This window comes from Mustela putorius, unplaced genomic scaffold (assembly GCF_011764305.1).
Source record: "Mustela putorius furo isolate JIRA1106 unplaced genomic scaffold, ASM1176430v1.1 tig00003927_pilon_pilon_pilon, whole genome shotgun sequence".
NCBI classification, from domain to species: domain Eukaryota; kingdom Metazoa; phylum Chordata; class Mammalia; order Carnivora; family Mustelidae; genus Mustela; species Mustela putorius.
In genome coordinates this window covers 1,158,808-1,173,786 of record NW_025422072.1, presented here as the reverse complement: position 1 = coordinate 1,173,786, position 14,979 = coordinate 1,158,808, and the positions used below count along the sequence as shown (strand labels likewise).

Below are 14,979 nucleotides of genomic sequence, written 5' to 3'. Positions count from 1 at the left end.
CTGATATTTAACACAGTAATGAAAGTTCAAGCTACAGCAATCAGACAACACAAATAAATAAAACTCATCCAAATCAGCAAGGAAGAGCTTAAACTTTCACTATTTGCAGACAACATGATACTCTCTGTAGAAGACTCAAAAGACTCCACCAAAAAAAATTGCTAGAACTGATACATGCAGTAAAATCACAGGATACAAAAATCAATATACAGAAGTCTGTTGCATTTCTATACAGCCATATTGAAGCAGCAGAAAGAGAAATTAAGCAATAAATCCCATTTACAATTGCACCAATAGTTATAAGATACCTAGGAATAAACCTAACCAAAGAGGTGGAAGACCAAAACTCTGAAAACTTTAAAACAGTGATGAAAGAAAAAGAGATAACATTAAAAAATGGAAAGACATTCCATGCTCATGGATTGGTAGAACAATTATTAAAATGTCTATACTACCAAAAGCAATCTACACATTTAGTGTAATCCCTATCAAAATACCAACAGCATTTTTCACAGAGCTAGAACAAATAATCCTAAAATTTGAATGGAAACCCAAAAGACTCCAAATAGCCAAAACAAGTTTGAAAAAGAAAGGCAAAGCTGGAGGCATCATAATTCCAGACTTCAAGCTCTATGACAAAGTTACATTGATCAAGACTGTATGTATGGTGATGGCACAAAAACAGACAATGGAACAGAATAGAAAACTCAGAAAACCCACAACAATATGGTCAATTAATCTTTGACAAAGCAAGAATGAATATCCAATGCGGAAAGACAGTCCTTTCAACAAACAGTGTTGGGAAAACTGGGCAGCAATATGCAAAAGAATGAAACTGGACCACTTTCTTACACCAAACACAAAAATAAATTAAAAATGGATGGATGAAAGAAATAAATGTGAGACCTGAAACCACAAAAATCCTAGAAAAGAACACAGGCAGTAATTTCTTAGACATTGGCCATAACAACTTCTTTCTAGATCGGTCTCCTGAGGCAAGGGAAATGAAAGCAAAAATAAACTACTGCAATTATATCAAAATAAAAAGCTTCTGCACAGTGAAGGAAATAATTAACAAAACTAAAAGGCAACCTATGGAATGGGACAAGATATTTGCAAATTAAATATCTGATAAAGGGTTAATATCCAAGATACATAAAGAATCTCTAAAACTCAATACCCAAAAAAATGACCAATCCAATTAAAAATGGGAAGAAGACATGGATAGTTATTTTTCTAAAGAACACATACTGATGGCCAAAAGACACTTGAGAAGATGCTCATCATGACTGATCATCAGGGAAGTACAGGTCAAAACTACAATGAGATACCACCTCACACACCTGTCAGCATGGCTAAAATCAACAACACAGGAAACAACAGATGCTGGCAAGGATTCAGAGAAAGGGGAACCCTCTTACACTGTTGGTGGGAATGTTAATTGAAGCAGCCACCCTGGAAAACAGTACAGACGGTCCTCAAAAAGTTAAAAATAGAACTACCCTATAATCCAGCAAATTCACTACTGGGTATTTATACAAGGAATATGAAAATACTCATTCAAAGGGATACATGCACCCCAATCTTTATAGCAGCATTACCTACGTTAGCCTAATTATGGAAACAGCCCAAGTGTCCACTGACTGATGAACAGATACATAAGATGTGGTATATGCATACAATGGAATATTAGTCAGCCATAAAAATGAAATCTTGCCATTTGCAATGATGGATGGAGCTAGAGGATAATACTAAGTGAAATTAGAGGAGCTAGAGGATAATACTAAGTGAAATTAGAGAAAGACGAAGACCATATGATTTCACTAATATGCAGAACTGAAGAAACAAAAGAAATGAGCAAAGGGGGAAAAACAGAGAAGCAAACCCAGAAAACAGTTTCCTTACAATAGAGACCAAACTGATGGTTACCAGCGGGGCTGTGTGTGTGTGGGGGGGGGGGGGTGAAACAGGTGATGGGGATTAAGGAGGGCTCCTGTTGCGATGGGTGATGTATGGAAGCGTGGACTCACTATGTCGTACCTCTGAAACTAATATTACACTGTATGTCAACTAACTGGAATTTAAAGAAAAACTTAGAAAAATCCTTAAAAAGGAAAACAAGAACATAAAAGTAAAAAATCACAGAGCTTATCCTTTCAGTATATCCAGCAGGAATGAAAGGTAATAGGTAAATAGTTAAATAGAACCATTCAAGAAAAATGAAAACAATTCATAGGACTTGAGGCCCAAATACCAGCTCCAATGACTGTGCATAATAGAACTTTTCTGCAAGGCAAGGCTGCAGCACCCCCAACAGAAAAGACTCCCTGGGGAGGTCTCTAGCACTTTTGCCAGTGTGAACAGATGTAGCTGAAGAACTTTCCAAAGTTATAAAAATATCCCCAAACTGTCATTTGACCTTTAAAATTGACACTGGCATTTCAATCCTGCAATGCCAAGTTTATTTAGATGATCAACAACACATCCACACATGGATCATACTGAAATTCCCATTCCCATCAGCTGACGGCAGCATCTTGAGGCCACAGAGACTGTCAGGGTCGGTACAGTCATGGTGGCTCAGGGTTTTCTGACATTCTGCCTTTTGGAACATTTCCACTGCTCCTCTGGCCACCAACTTCTGAGAGAAGCTTATGTCCGAATGGTTAGGGAAGTTGCCCTATTGGCTCACTCTCCAGGTACGTCAGCCCACTTAAATCTCACAACTACCTACAGTCATATCAGGCCCTGTAAGGCAACTGAGTATTAGGACTTTCCCTCATTTGTAAGATAGGCTGCATAGCTCGTGCCTCAGAGATACCATGAAAATTGAATAGCAGCGTACACACCCAAACACTCAGGAAGGGCTGAGCACACAGCAAGCCATCAGAAAACAAGAGTTCAGTTCCCCTGAGGCCATGAGGGAGGAACACACATTCTCCACTCCTAACTTAGTGCTCTTTCTACCAAAACTGCAGTTTTCAGACTTGGGGAGCATGGTCCCCGAATGAAGGGAAGAAATTCCCAGACCCTCAGCATTCTTACCTGCTTTCCTAAAACTCAGTTCTTGGGGAGAGGGGGAGGTTCTTTCCCTCTGCTCCTCTCCCGCTGCACAGAAAACAGCCAACTTCTCACTCATCCTGAATCACAGTACATGTACTATCTCACCATGGTCAAATCTCTAGGGCACTAAACAAAGGTAATTAGAAACATTGTTGTCTTTATTAAGAAAGTTAATGTCTTTAATGAATGGGTAATAAATCCCTTTGGAAGATGAGAGGTTTCTAATTATTTGCTTTCAACAAAATTGAAGGAGACCTAATGTCATCAGAAGATCATTAAATTTTCTTTTTTGCTGAGAGATCACCATATGGTTTTTGGCTTAGAGCTTGAGAGTTCAAAAAACGGAAGAAGGCCACTACAAGAAAATGCTTTCCATCTTATTTACCTCTTTATGTAGACAAGGTTGACCTAATGAGAACAGAATTATGTTAAATCCTATCTCTTTCTAGCAATCAGTAATATTCATCAGTGAAGAGATAGCAACAATAAAATGCTCCATCCATATCATTAAGAATCCAGTTTCCAATAAATGTAGCTTTTATGCTTAAGAGTTAATTATCTAAGTTGGCAACATTTATGTGCTTTTTTACTATAAGTGAGTAACAATTTTGCAAAAATGATATGTACTCATGTGCATGGCATTTATGTTGTTTTGATTCCTTGTTTACTGCTACTAATCGCAGTGTTAACTCAATCTTAAAGAATTTTTAAGACCTTAGTTTATAGCCATAGGAATTGTTTAAAAACTGAAATTCTATCTATAATCATTTGTTCCTGCACCTATGTGTGACTAGAGGATCAATAAAGGATCTTGGACCTTAAAATATTGTGCTGAGATAAAATTCTGAGGGAGAATGGAAATTAGAAAAAGGAACAATATAAAATTTCCAGATGTTACTGGAAAACATACTAGTCAAAAGATGTCGAGTATAAAACTGTTCTAGTTTTGGGCGCCTGGGTGGCTCAGTGGTTAAGCCGCTGCCTTCGGCTCAGGTCATGATCTCAGGGTCCTGGGATCGAGTCCCGCATCGGGCTCTCTGCTCAGCAGGGAGCCTGCTTCCTCCTCTCTCTCTCTCTGCCTGCCTCTCTGCCTACTTGTGATCTCTCTCTCTGTGTCAAATAAATAAATAAATAATCTTTAAAAAAAAAAAAAAACTGTTCTAGTTTTTATAATATCCACTGTATGTAGTTTTCATTAATAAATGTCCGTACTTACAATTCAATAAAACTTACATGCTTTGCAAGCATTTTAAGTGATTTTAAAAATTTAGACATCAATTTGTAAACATCCTAGAGAGCGTACAATTTTACTAAATTCTTTCAGGAGTTAGGTGAGGATCATCCTACCAGACCACTAGGTGTGACGATTCTTGTGTGAGCGCGATCTGGAAGGTGCAGGGTCTACGAAGAATGAACAGGGACAGTACTCACAGCATTTGCAGGCAAGGAAGCAATGAGGGGACTTGTGGGTAAACACACACACACATACACACACACACACACCCCACTCCAACTGCTACATGCCCCATTCTGGCAGGAGACAAGCTTCAAAAGCTTTGTAAGCTTTTTACTTAGGAAAATGTAAGCAGTGTTTGAAAAAAGAGAAAACAAGCTGAGGGTAGACTTCCCAATATTGCCGGCCAGCTCAAGGCCAGTTCAGTGTCCCAGTTGAGGCTGGAGAGGGTTGGGCACAAGGTGAGGTGGTCAAAAGGGATCCTCTCTGCCTTCTGCAATAGGTACTGGAAAGAGAATTCTCCTGACCTTCCCGGCCCTAGCAAATGACCTTAAAAACCAAGCTATTGCTTGTAATCTTGTGCTTTAAAAATAGATTCATTGTCTTCTTCCCTTGTAATTTGCCATCTCCTTTGTAACACACTATCTCTGATTCATTTGTGCCAGCAACAATCTATCCTATAACAAGCTTGGGGTCCAAGCTAGGCCCTAGAACTACCAAGTAGCTAAAAATCACATCTAGGACCTGCTCTGAGCTACCTGCAGGCCAACTTCCTAGCTTTCACACACGCAGGAATCAGCTTCAGACCTCTTAACCCACAGGAGAATTGGCCTTCCGCGTCCTCTCAACCGAAAATGTCCTTTAAGATGCTTTTTATTCTCTTGCATCCTCCCAGGACTCTTTGTATCAAGCCCCGTTTAACTCTTGTCCCTCTAATCATTGTGGTAACACCCAGTGGTGTAGCCAAGACACCCGATTTATGTAGTCCCACTTGGGTACAGACTAATTGGGGAAAGTCAGGCACCTGCACCTCCTCCTCGGCCCCAGAGGCACAGTCCAGATCGCAGAACCAAGTATTTGGAGACATCTAACCAACGAAACAGTGCAGCAGCTGTTTGATATACCTCTCAACGGGGGCAGTCACCCACACAGGAGAACAAGGGCAAAAGAACTAATATTTATAACTTGCAATAGGTCAGTTCTTAGACAGCTATCCTATGAGGCGGGCAGCTTTTGCCAAAATCCTGCAACCACTGAGTGGTAAAGCCGCATTTGCACCCGGGGCTCTCTAACTCCTTTAACTCCTACCTACCTGAGCTGCGCACCAGCCTCTGGAGTGTGAAGAGAATATTCACGGGCTTTCTCTCTCTCTCCTTTTCAGCATGAAAGCTCTTAGCGTCAGCACAGAGGCCACATTTATCTTTAAGTTACTATGTAAGGGGCACCTGGGTGGCTCAGTCGATTGAACCGCAGCCTTCAGCTCAGGTCAGGATCCCAGGGTCCTGGGATGGAGCCCTGTCTCTCAGATCTTTGCTCAGCAGGGAGCCTGCTTCTCCCTCTCCTGCTCCCCATGCTTATGCTGGCTCACTCGCTCTCTTTCTCTGTCAAATAATAAACAAAAATCTTTAAAAATACATAAATAAATAAATAATGAAAGGTCAAAGAACTTGCCTGGTGGGTGATCTGAAAACCAGATGGGAACAAATGAAAGCATTCTCCGTACACTGCTATGCACAGACCTTTCAAAGCCACAGGTTTACACCAAAAATGAAGACTTTTTTCTTTATAGGACAGGCCTGGGGAGAGATGCCAACTCTTCTCCCAGAACTAAGTGTCTCACTTGGCATGCAGGAGATGGGGATGCGGCTGCCTACTCCTCCCATCCCATGCCCTGTTGTCAAGGAGATCTTCCTGTTCTCTGGATATTCACACACCCTCTTTGCTCAGGTGAACTATGGCTCTGTCCCCTGGGAGGGGTCTTGCTCCCTGCCCTGTTACCCACTAGGTGCCATCAACCTTTAGGTCTCAGTTCAAATGTCACTTCCTCTATAATCACTCCATACTACAACCCCATTAGCTGTCTCTGCTCTATGATCGCAGGCATCTGCATTTCCCTCAACAGGCACCGATCCTAGCATTAGTATTTAGTCCAGACATTTGATCTGTGAGGACTGGGATGCACCCTCTCTGCTCACAGCTGTATTACTCTCTGCCTTGACAAAGCATAGTACCTAGCACACAGTAGATGCTCAATGAACATTTGTTAAGTGGAGAGAAAGCATTCTAATTATATTCAAATATCTTCTCAATGTGGTAATGTTTAAGCTCAAGTAGGTGGAAGGAATCTTGCAGAGCTATACACTGTTACTGTTAAGATACAATTATTTTAGATAACTAAAATCTCAGTTAATGGAGAATGTTCAGCATTTAGCAAATTCAGCTTTCATGAAAGAGATGAAAATGCAATTTATAAATACCTGCCTTTCAGATGGAAGGAATGACTGTCTTAGTTTCTGCATGTAATATACTTTACTATTTATTTATTTTAAAAGATTTTAGTGATTTATCAGAGAGAGAGCAACAGAACGGGAGTGACAGGCAGAGGTAGAGGGAGAAGCACTCTTCCTGCTGAGCAGGGAGCCGGATGTGGGACTTGATCCCAGAACCCCAGGGATCATGACCTGAGCCGAAGGCAGATGCTTGACAGACTGAGCCACTCGGCATCCCCATACTGTACTATTTAAAGTTCTCTTTTCCCTGCTGGAGATGGGGGGGGGGGGGGGGCAACTCTTTTAAGTTGTCAGTTATTTTAAAGAAAAGACCAAATAATCTGACTTGTGGTAGAGAACCTGATTGATCACCGCCCCCAGCATAGACATCTGCAGGGTTTTCCCAACATGCAGACTCAACCAATGATTTATTCATTTTGTTTTTAATGCAGGGAAATTCCTAATCCTCCTCCCCCCCCCAAAATAACGGACAAGACACTTAAGCCTTCTACCAACAAGCAACCAGTCTTGTGAACCTGACGGTGTGGGCCATCACTGGCCAGCATGAGCAGCACACTAGCGGGAGCTTCCTGCAGGTGCGCCTTTGTGCTCAGGGAGGAGCTGCCTCAGCCTGGGGGAGAGCGCAGCCAGCAGCTGTCCTATCCTGCATGAACTCAGCTCAGACTGACTCGGGTCCCCAGCTCCTCCCATGTGAAATACCTCAGTACTGTCCCTGACCCCCATTCTACCCCAGTACTTCCTCGTCCATTCAGTCCTGCCCGTCCTGAAAACAAGTGTGCTCAGAAGCTAGAGTTGCTGAGGTGTATATATTGAGTGAGGGAAAAATTAATTTTAATGCTTTATCTTCTTATAGAAATGATCCTTTTTCACAATAGTTTTAAAAACCACTACGTGTGTGTGTGTGTGTGTGTGTGTGTATGTACAAAAGGCTACAGTTTATATACTAACTTAGCAGTTTTCACCTGACTTGAAAAAACAAAACAAAAATCCAGTGGGCTATAAATAAAATGTGAGATGAAATAAAATGTTCATAAGATCAAATGGTATTAGGAGGGGAAAAGGTCAAAAAGGGAAACTGGAAGTTGATACGTCATACATCCAAGAGGACAAGACCTGAGTTTAAGTGTGGCAGCAGACAGCAACAATGTTAGAATACTCCTGCGGAGGGGCACCTGGGTGTGGCTCAGTTGGTTAAGCACCTGACTGTCGGTTTCTGCTTAGGTCAGGATCTCAGGATTGTGAGATAAAACCTCGCCTTGGGCTCTGTGCTCAGAGGGAAGTCTGCTTGAGATGCTCTTCCTCTGCCCCTTCCTCTGCTCTCACTCTCCCTCTCTCTAAAATAACTAAGTCTTTAAAAAAAAAAATACTATTGATCAAATGCTTTACTCACCACAATGACATATTTCCATCTGACTGCACATGTTAAATGAGATAAGCCTCAGAAAGGTTAAAAAAAAAAAAAAAAAAAAAACAGGCTCCAGGAGCACCTGGATGTGCCTGACTCATGGTTTCCATGTAGGTGGTGATCTCCGGGTCATGACATGGGAGTCCCGTGCTGGGCTCCATGCTCTCTTCCCCTCTGCTCCTCCCATCTCTCCCAGAATACATCCATCTTAAAAAAAAAAAAAAAAAGTGCAGGCTCTAGAACCAGAGGACCTGGACTCTAAATTCTGTCTCTGAACCTGTTCAGAATTAACGACCTGCATGACCTGTTCAAGTTAATTCTAGGCATTTCTACTCAACTATGAAATAGGGATACCAATTCTACTAGAGTAAATGACTATATTGGGTTCCTGCTGCGCTTGTAAAAATCTGTGCTCACCGAAGTACTATGCTCAGACCTAAACATCAGCAGTCGGACGAAAGAACAGGAACATACCAGTACCTACCTCAGGGGCTGTTGTGAGGAACGAAGAATTTCAAACACTAAGAGTCATTCCTGGCCCATAGTGAAGTGCTCAACTGATGTCAACTACATTCTGCTTGTATCCATGGTAAAGAGTATTTTATTTCATTTTTTAAAGATTTTATTTGTCAGTGAGAGAGAGAGTGCACAAGCAGAGGGAGCAGCAGGCCGAGGGAGAAGCAGGCTCCCTGCTGAACGGGGAGTCCGACACAGGACTCGATCCCAAGACCCTAAGATCGTGACCTGAGCTGAAGGCAGACACTTGGCTGACTGAGCCATGCAGGCATCCCAGTAAAGAGTATTTTAACATTTATTTCAAATTATGCACAAGAACTACCAGGGACGAAAAATGGATTACCTTCATTTATTGCTGTGAATTGGAAATCTGTTCTAAACCTACCTACTTACTTACTTACCTGCCTACCTATGGACTGGTGTAACAATTTTGTGTGTTTTGGAAGGGGGACTTGAGATCCATGCAAAACCTAAATATCATGCTTCAACAGCATTGCAAATCGAGTATATAATGTGTTAACTATACAGACTGAGTAAATATTTCCTCAGACTTCAAAATGTTTGAATAGACATATCTGAACATTATTGAATTCTGTATAAAAAAAAAAAAAGCATTACTTGAATACCACCTGGAATAGTTAATGAATAAGGCTATTGACTTTGGTTCTTCTATTTTGCTTTTGTAGCATGCCTTAAAAGCAATTACTATTCCATTACTGTTCACACAAGAGAAAATTTACCAGCTTGTAATTTAGAGGCAAGTGGAGTAGACAGAAGAAAATGGAGTCACCCACTATAGTTTCCAAGAAGCAGGAGACAACAGTCTAAATGTTTAAAAGAGACACGTTCATTGCACCAAACAATAATCCGGGCATGTCTTTATGGCGATTCTTGAGAAAGGATAATCAGTGAAAAGTAGGCTGGAGGACAAAGAATGATGGAAAAAGACAACAAGAAGAGGCAGAAGAGAGAATGTCTTTTAAACCCAAATTGTTATATCTGGTCCATTAAAATATCAAAATCCAAATGAAAGCTGGTCTTCACTGAAAACTCAAAAATCAGCCCTAACTCAAGTACTATACAGTCAGGGCTGAATACAGAAAATCTTTAGATTTAACACTGACAAAGAAAATTGGCTGCAGTTTTATACACACACTTTTAGAAAATTCTCACGTTTCATCAGCCCTACAACATGATTATTAATATGGTTTTAGATGGGGAGAAATAAAACACAAAGGGCACATTTCAGGTAAAATAGTCATTTTATGCTACACCTAAGAGATTCTTCTGGATTTCTTCACTTTGGAAAAGATTACTAGCCCACACTAAGTAACTGTATCAAAGGTAAAAGTAAAGATAGCTCTCTGGTCTCCTTTCCGGAAACAGGCAAAATTTACTACTTGGGGGAAAGTGCCAAACACTGCAAATTTGAAAATCCTTTGGATCGTGGCTCCAATAAGCAGCATATAAAGAGGGGAGCATACTGATGCTTTAGGAAAGGAATGAGACAGAAAATTAAGCCTCAACTCCTCCACCTGCCCAGCTCACGAATAGCTTAACTGCACCCAACAGAAAAATCGAAACAAAGGGCCTCTTTAGTTCACTGCTTGCCAGAAAGGCATCTTCAAGACGCCTTCTCATTAACTGAGCCCTTTCACGTCCCCTCTTAAATGTCTCACAGTTGGCCTGTCTTCCAGTCTTTGCTCATTAAAATTAAAGTTAAATTTTCAAAAGTTTTTTCTTCTTGCTGGGAAAGGACTTTTTTTTAACCTTTCGATTCAATTGATTGCCAAAGGTGAAAGCAACTTCACCTGAAAAGCACCAGCTTTAAACTCAGCAAACACTGGAAGGTTTTCTAGTGGAGAACAGAAGTCTCATCAATAGTGATATTGAAAATAGGACTAGATAGAGAGCCACATTTATCTGCAGGTGTAGCTTGTATTAAATGAGCTTAAATCCTTCACAAATAAGCTTTTCCGGAGGGTTAGACAGATGAGGTGCTCCGGCAGGCAGGATTACCTATGGTCTGCAGCGTACAACCCCATCCGGGCCACAGGAGGAGCAGAAAGACCTGCTGGGATACTGCAAACCTGAAAAGCTCTGTCCATCTCCTGCCGTGGACAGCCCAGTTTCTGTGGCTACCACTCCCCCTGAGCTTCATTTGCAAGTGCCTTTGGCCATGAAGGTAGCAAATACTTCTTTCCTGGCAGCATAGCTCAGTTGAGAATGGAAGCTGAAAATCAGTTAGCTGTATGGAAGAAGAAAGCAGCTCTCCAGTTACCAGGGAGGAATAATTGAACACAGATTGCCTGTTGCGCCTTTAATTTAATTTGGAGACCTTTCATCTTTTAGTTTCCTTCATTTGCAGCCAATGCTTAGCGAGCTAATTTGTACCTGGTTCATTTTCCTCCTTTTATCTTATCTACATTAACATCAACCATGGAAATGAGAAGCACTATGAATAAAAGATGAAGCCTGACTTGGGACATTCTCTCCTTAAGTACCATGAATTACTTAAAAACTAATTTGTGTGGATGCACAATGTAGAGGACTGAGATCTACATGCCTCACCCCAACAGCATCCTTTATCAGCATCTTCCCTTCCCCCAAGGGGTTGCAGTTTTTAGATGTTTTATCTAGTCCTACTGGTTCTCCAAGAGAACAATGTCTAGACTATAATCCACAAGGAATCATTAATCTTTGAATGGGTATAAGGCAGGCCACCCCATTACTGCACAAATCCAAGGATGCATAAATCCACGAACCTCACTTTTTAGAGAGTTCAATATCGCTTGCCTTACAAGGAGAAGAATGCATTGCAAAAAGGAAAGCTGAATGTATCAACATATATGCATGGTGAACAGATGCCCACTCTGTCCAAAAACACTGTGTGTGGGAGAGCATGAGAGGTGGTAGAGAAAGGGACTGGTCTTGAAATGACGGTCTGGGAGTGGCCTCTGGGAGCTACAGCATTTCAATTCCAAGTGTATCATGGGTATTGCGTTTTTAAACAGTCCTTCTATTGTATATTTTGTACCACTTGGCACCTCTCCATTAAAAAAGAGTTGCACATGCTCTTAAAATAAGTTCGATTTTTTTCATTACTTCCAACTGTACAAAATGTTAGTGTCTTGTAAGTTTTGCCTGTTTTTCCCTTTATAGTTTCCTCTGGGCCACTACTATTTTTTCTCTTCACCCTTTCCTCCTCTATATTCTTTCCTTTTTTCCAATGGACCAATGAAAAAAAAAAATCTAGTGTTTTTTTTCTCTTGCTGCTTTAATATCCTTCCCCAACAAGCCTTCCTTTCAGTTTGGGAAGCATCAAAGGAAGACTGTGCTCAATTGTTTCACTGCTTGTAATGCCAGCTCTTCCAGTCATCTAACCCCTTCCACCAAATGGGCCAGAACTGGAGAGAAACTGAAAAGTCACTCCCCCTTCACAGCCCATCCCCCTAAAAAGTTGACTAGTGATGATGTGCTGATGTGCATTATGTATACAAGACTACACATTCTTACAGGTAAGGCAACATCCAAAAAAGAAAAGAAAAGAAAGGAAAAAGACTTAGGAGTTTAAAGTTATGGTGTATTAAAATGTAAAGGTCTTTGCTTCAGAATACAAACCACCGTATCTTTTGGGGAAAGAATATGTAAGCAGGATCAAAATTAAAGCCCAACTTAAAAAAAAAAATCAGATTGTAGCTCTAATCTTATATAAGAAAGACTACCCCCTACAATGTCAAGTCTATCTATTTCTTCTGAAGGAACATGGAAAGAAAGCCCTACACTGCAAAAATTTGGAGAAGAAAGGATGGAAAGCATGAAGGAGAGGATGGATAGAAATGAAGGTGGCAACTGCCCTTAAAAAAAAAATAATTCTCAAACGCCACATATGCAGAAAAATTAAACTGAAAGGGTGCAAAGTCACTTTGTCCTGAGGTTAAGAAAGCCAAACAAATATTAGGATAAAGTCGTGGGGTGTGACGTTGTGACAATCTGACACACAGATTGTCTGGTTTACTTGGCATGGTGGGGGATGTGATGGAGTCTCAGAAGCAGGTCAGGGAATTTGGGGCAGAGGAAAGCAACAGTTCCACCAAGTGTCAAAGAATCCAAGTTTTTGTTTTCTCCCAGGTATCCTTGTGTATAAGGAAGAAAAGTGAAAACCATGCAATCTGGACCCATTCACAGAACATACACAGACTGCAAGATACCAGCCTCAAGCAGTAACACCTGTCCTAAACTCCTGTGGGCTCTGTACACGACTGACCTCAGAGGGAAAAGAGCCATTTCGGCAGCAGGGGACCGCGCTGCACCCAGGACCTCACAAGGAGCACTAGGATGCAATGGGCAGGTGCGAGAGTGGCTTGGCTAACTGGCCAGAGGGAGGCCTTAGAGAAAGGCTGAGAAGAAGAATGGGGCTGTCTGCCTGATAATTTGGGCTGCGGAAAGACATAACCACAGGGCAGAAGAGTCTCAACTCATTTACCAGAGGTTTTCCTCGAAAAAGAGGCAATCCCCAGAATCAGAAAGGGCTTTTGCGTCGTGCAAGAAGAGACAGAGGCTGGGCTCACATACACCCCGGAGAAGTCAGTTTCCTCTAATAACCATTTCCGTGCCAGCAGACTGTAAGAGAAGTTTGTCTCCGGGCTGATTTTTAGTCACCATCTCCACCTTCCTCCCGGTTATGGTTCTAGACTCGGAAGTACACCAAGACCGCCTGCAATGAGCTGGGTCCCTGCGACACCTGTTCCTGACAGCGTGCCTCCCCCAGAGGCTCTCCCTGCCATCTGGGCTGCATCCTCAAGCCAACCAGAGCCTTGCTGCTGGAAACACCCTCGCGCCTCACCTGTGCTACTCGCTCGGCTCAATCTCAGGACCAGGGGGACTGCGAAGCCCCTGGCCACACTCCCTCTCCCGAGCCACAGCGGTCCTCTCGTCCACTCTCCACCCCCATGGCCCGCGTAAACACACCGGGGCACCTGGAGGCTGCAGGCCGCCCGCGAGGAGCACTCCACCTGCAGTCCCGAATGGGAGTACAGAGAAGTGAGAACTCCCAAGTGCAGTCGCAACCCGGCTGGCCCCGAGGCCCCACCGGTGTACCCCCCAACCCCCCAAGCTGGGGCGGGCCTGCCGCTACCTCCTGAAACAGCTCCAGACTGTAGGTGTTGTCGTCGTCGGCGAAGAAGAGCACTCCCGGCTGCGCGCGCTGGTGCTGGTGCCTCTGGCGCAACCAGGCGAGACCGGCGTTACGCTGCTCCGTGGCGCGCGGCAGCCCGGGCCTCTTGTAGCGCCGCGGTGTGGGCACGTGCAGGTGAGTGCTGGGCAGCCCGGCCCGCGCCAGGAAGCGGCTCACCAGCTCGCTGCGCGCCACCGCGTCCTCCACCAGGATCCAGTGCAGCTGCGCCACCTGGCGGAAAGTGTTGGCCAGGCGGGTCAGCTCGGCTTTCTGCACCGGGCGGCTGTAGGTGGGCGTGATGGCATAGATGGTGGGCAGAGGCGGCTCGGGCCGCGGCCGCGGCTGCGGCTGTGGCTGTGGTCGCGAGTCGTTGCGCTTCTCCCAGCCGCGCCCGTGGCCGCTGTCGGGGCCGCCCCTGCGGAGCGGGAGTCGGGCGCCCCCGCGGCCCACCACGTAGGGAGAAAAGTAGGGGCGCGGGGTGAGCGGGGGCGCGGGCCTGCGCGTGTCCACGTCGAGCATGATGATGACGATTAGGATCCAGGGCAGGAGGATGAAGAAGCGGCTGAACAGCACGGACTTCATGGTGCGCTCTTCCTTGGCCTCTCGGACGCCCCTAAGAGGGGCGGAATGGAGGACCCAGCGCGCGGTTTGGACGGCGACGGCGCCCGCACTCAGGAAGCCGCGGCGGGCGCGTTCTCCATGGGGTCGGAGGAGGCTGCGGGGGCCGGGAGCCACGGGGCTCAGCCCCTTGGCGCGGGGAATCGGCGCAGGTGCCGAGAAGCTAGGGCTACAGAGAGCGCAGGCGGGCAGGCGCTGTCCCCCGCTCCCGGTGAGTCGGCGGGAAGCGGGACTCTGTCCAGCCGCGCGCTGCTGGCCCCGGAGTTGTGCCGAGCGCCAGGAAAGCGGTGCTCCCCGGCCGCTCTTTCTGAAGAGTGGGAGCTGGGAACCGGCCCCAGGGCTCCTTGCCACTCCCGTCCCGCGGCGCTGCGGGCGCAGGGACTCCAGCGGTGCTCCCAATGCGCTCTCCGGGGGGCACCTTCGAGGGCGGGAGGCAGGCGCTGAGGGCTCTCCTTGG

The 14,979-nt window shown here is 44.4% G+C and overlaps 1 protein-coding gene across 1 annotated transcript in view; it reads right to left on the bottom strand.

Annotated features, from left to right (window-relative positions):
* Nucleotides 1–14,494, bottom strand: part of B3GAT2 (beta-1,3-glucuronyltransferase 2) — a 76,264-nt gene extending 61,770 nt beyond the window's left edge. Inside the window, exon 1 of the mRNA XM_045069385.1 lies at nt 13,866–14,494. Coding sequence (XP_044925320.1) covers nt 13,866–14,486 — 621 coding nt within the window. The 5' untranslated portion in view covers nt 14,487–14,494. The remainder of the gene's footprint in view (nt 1–13,865) is intronic.
* Between the last annotated feature and the right edge of the window lie 485 nt (nt 14,495–14,979).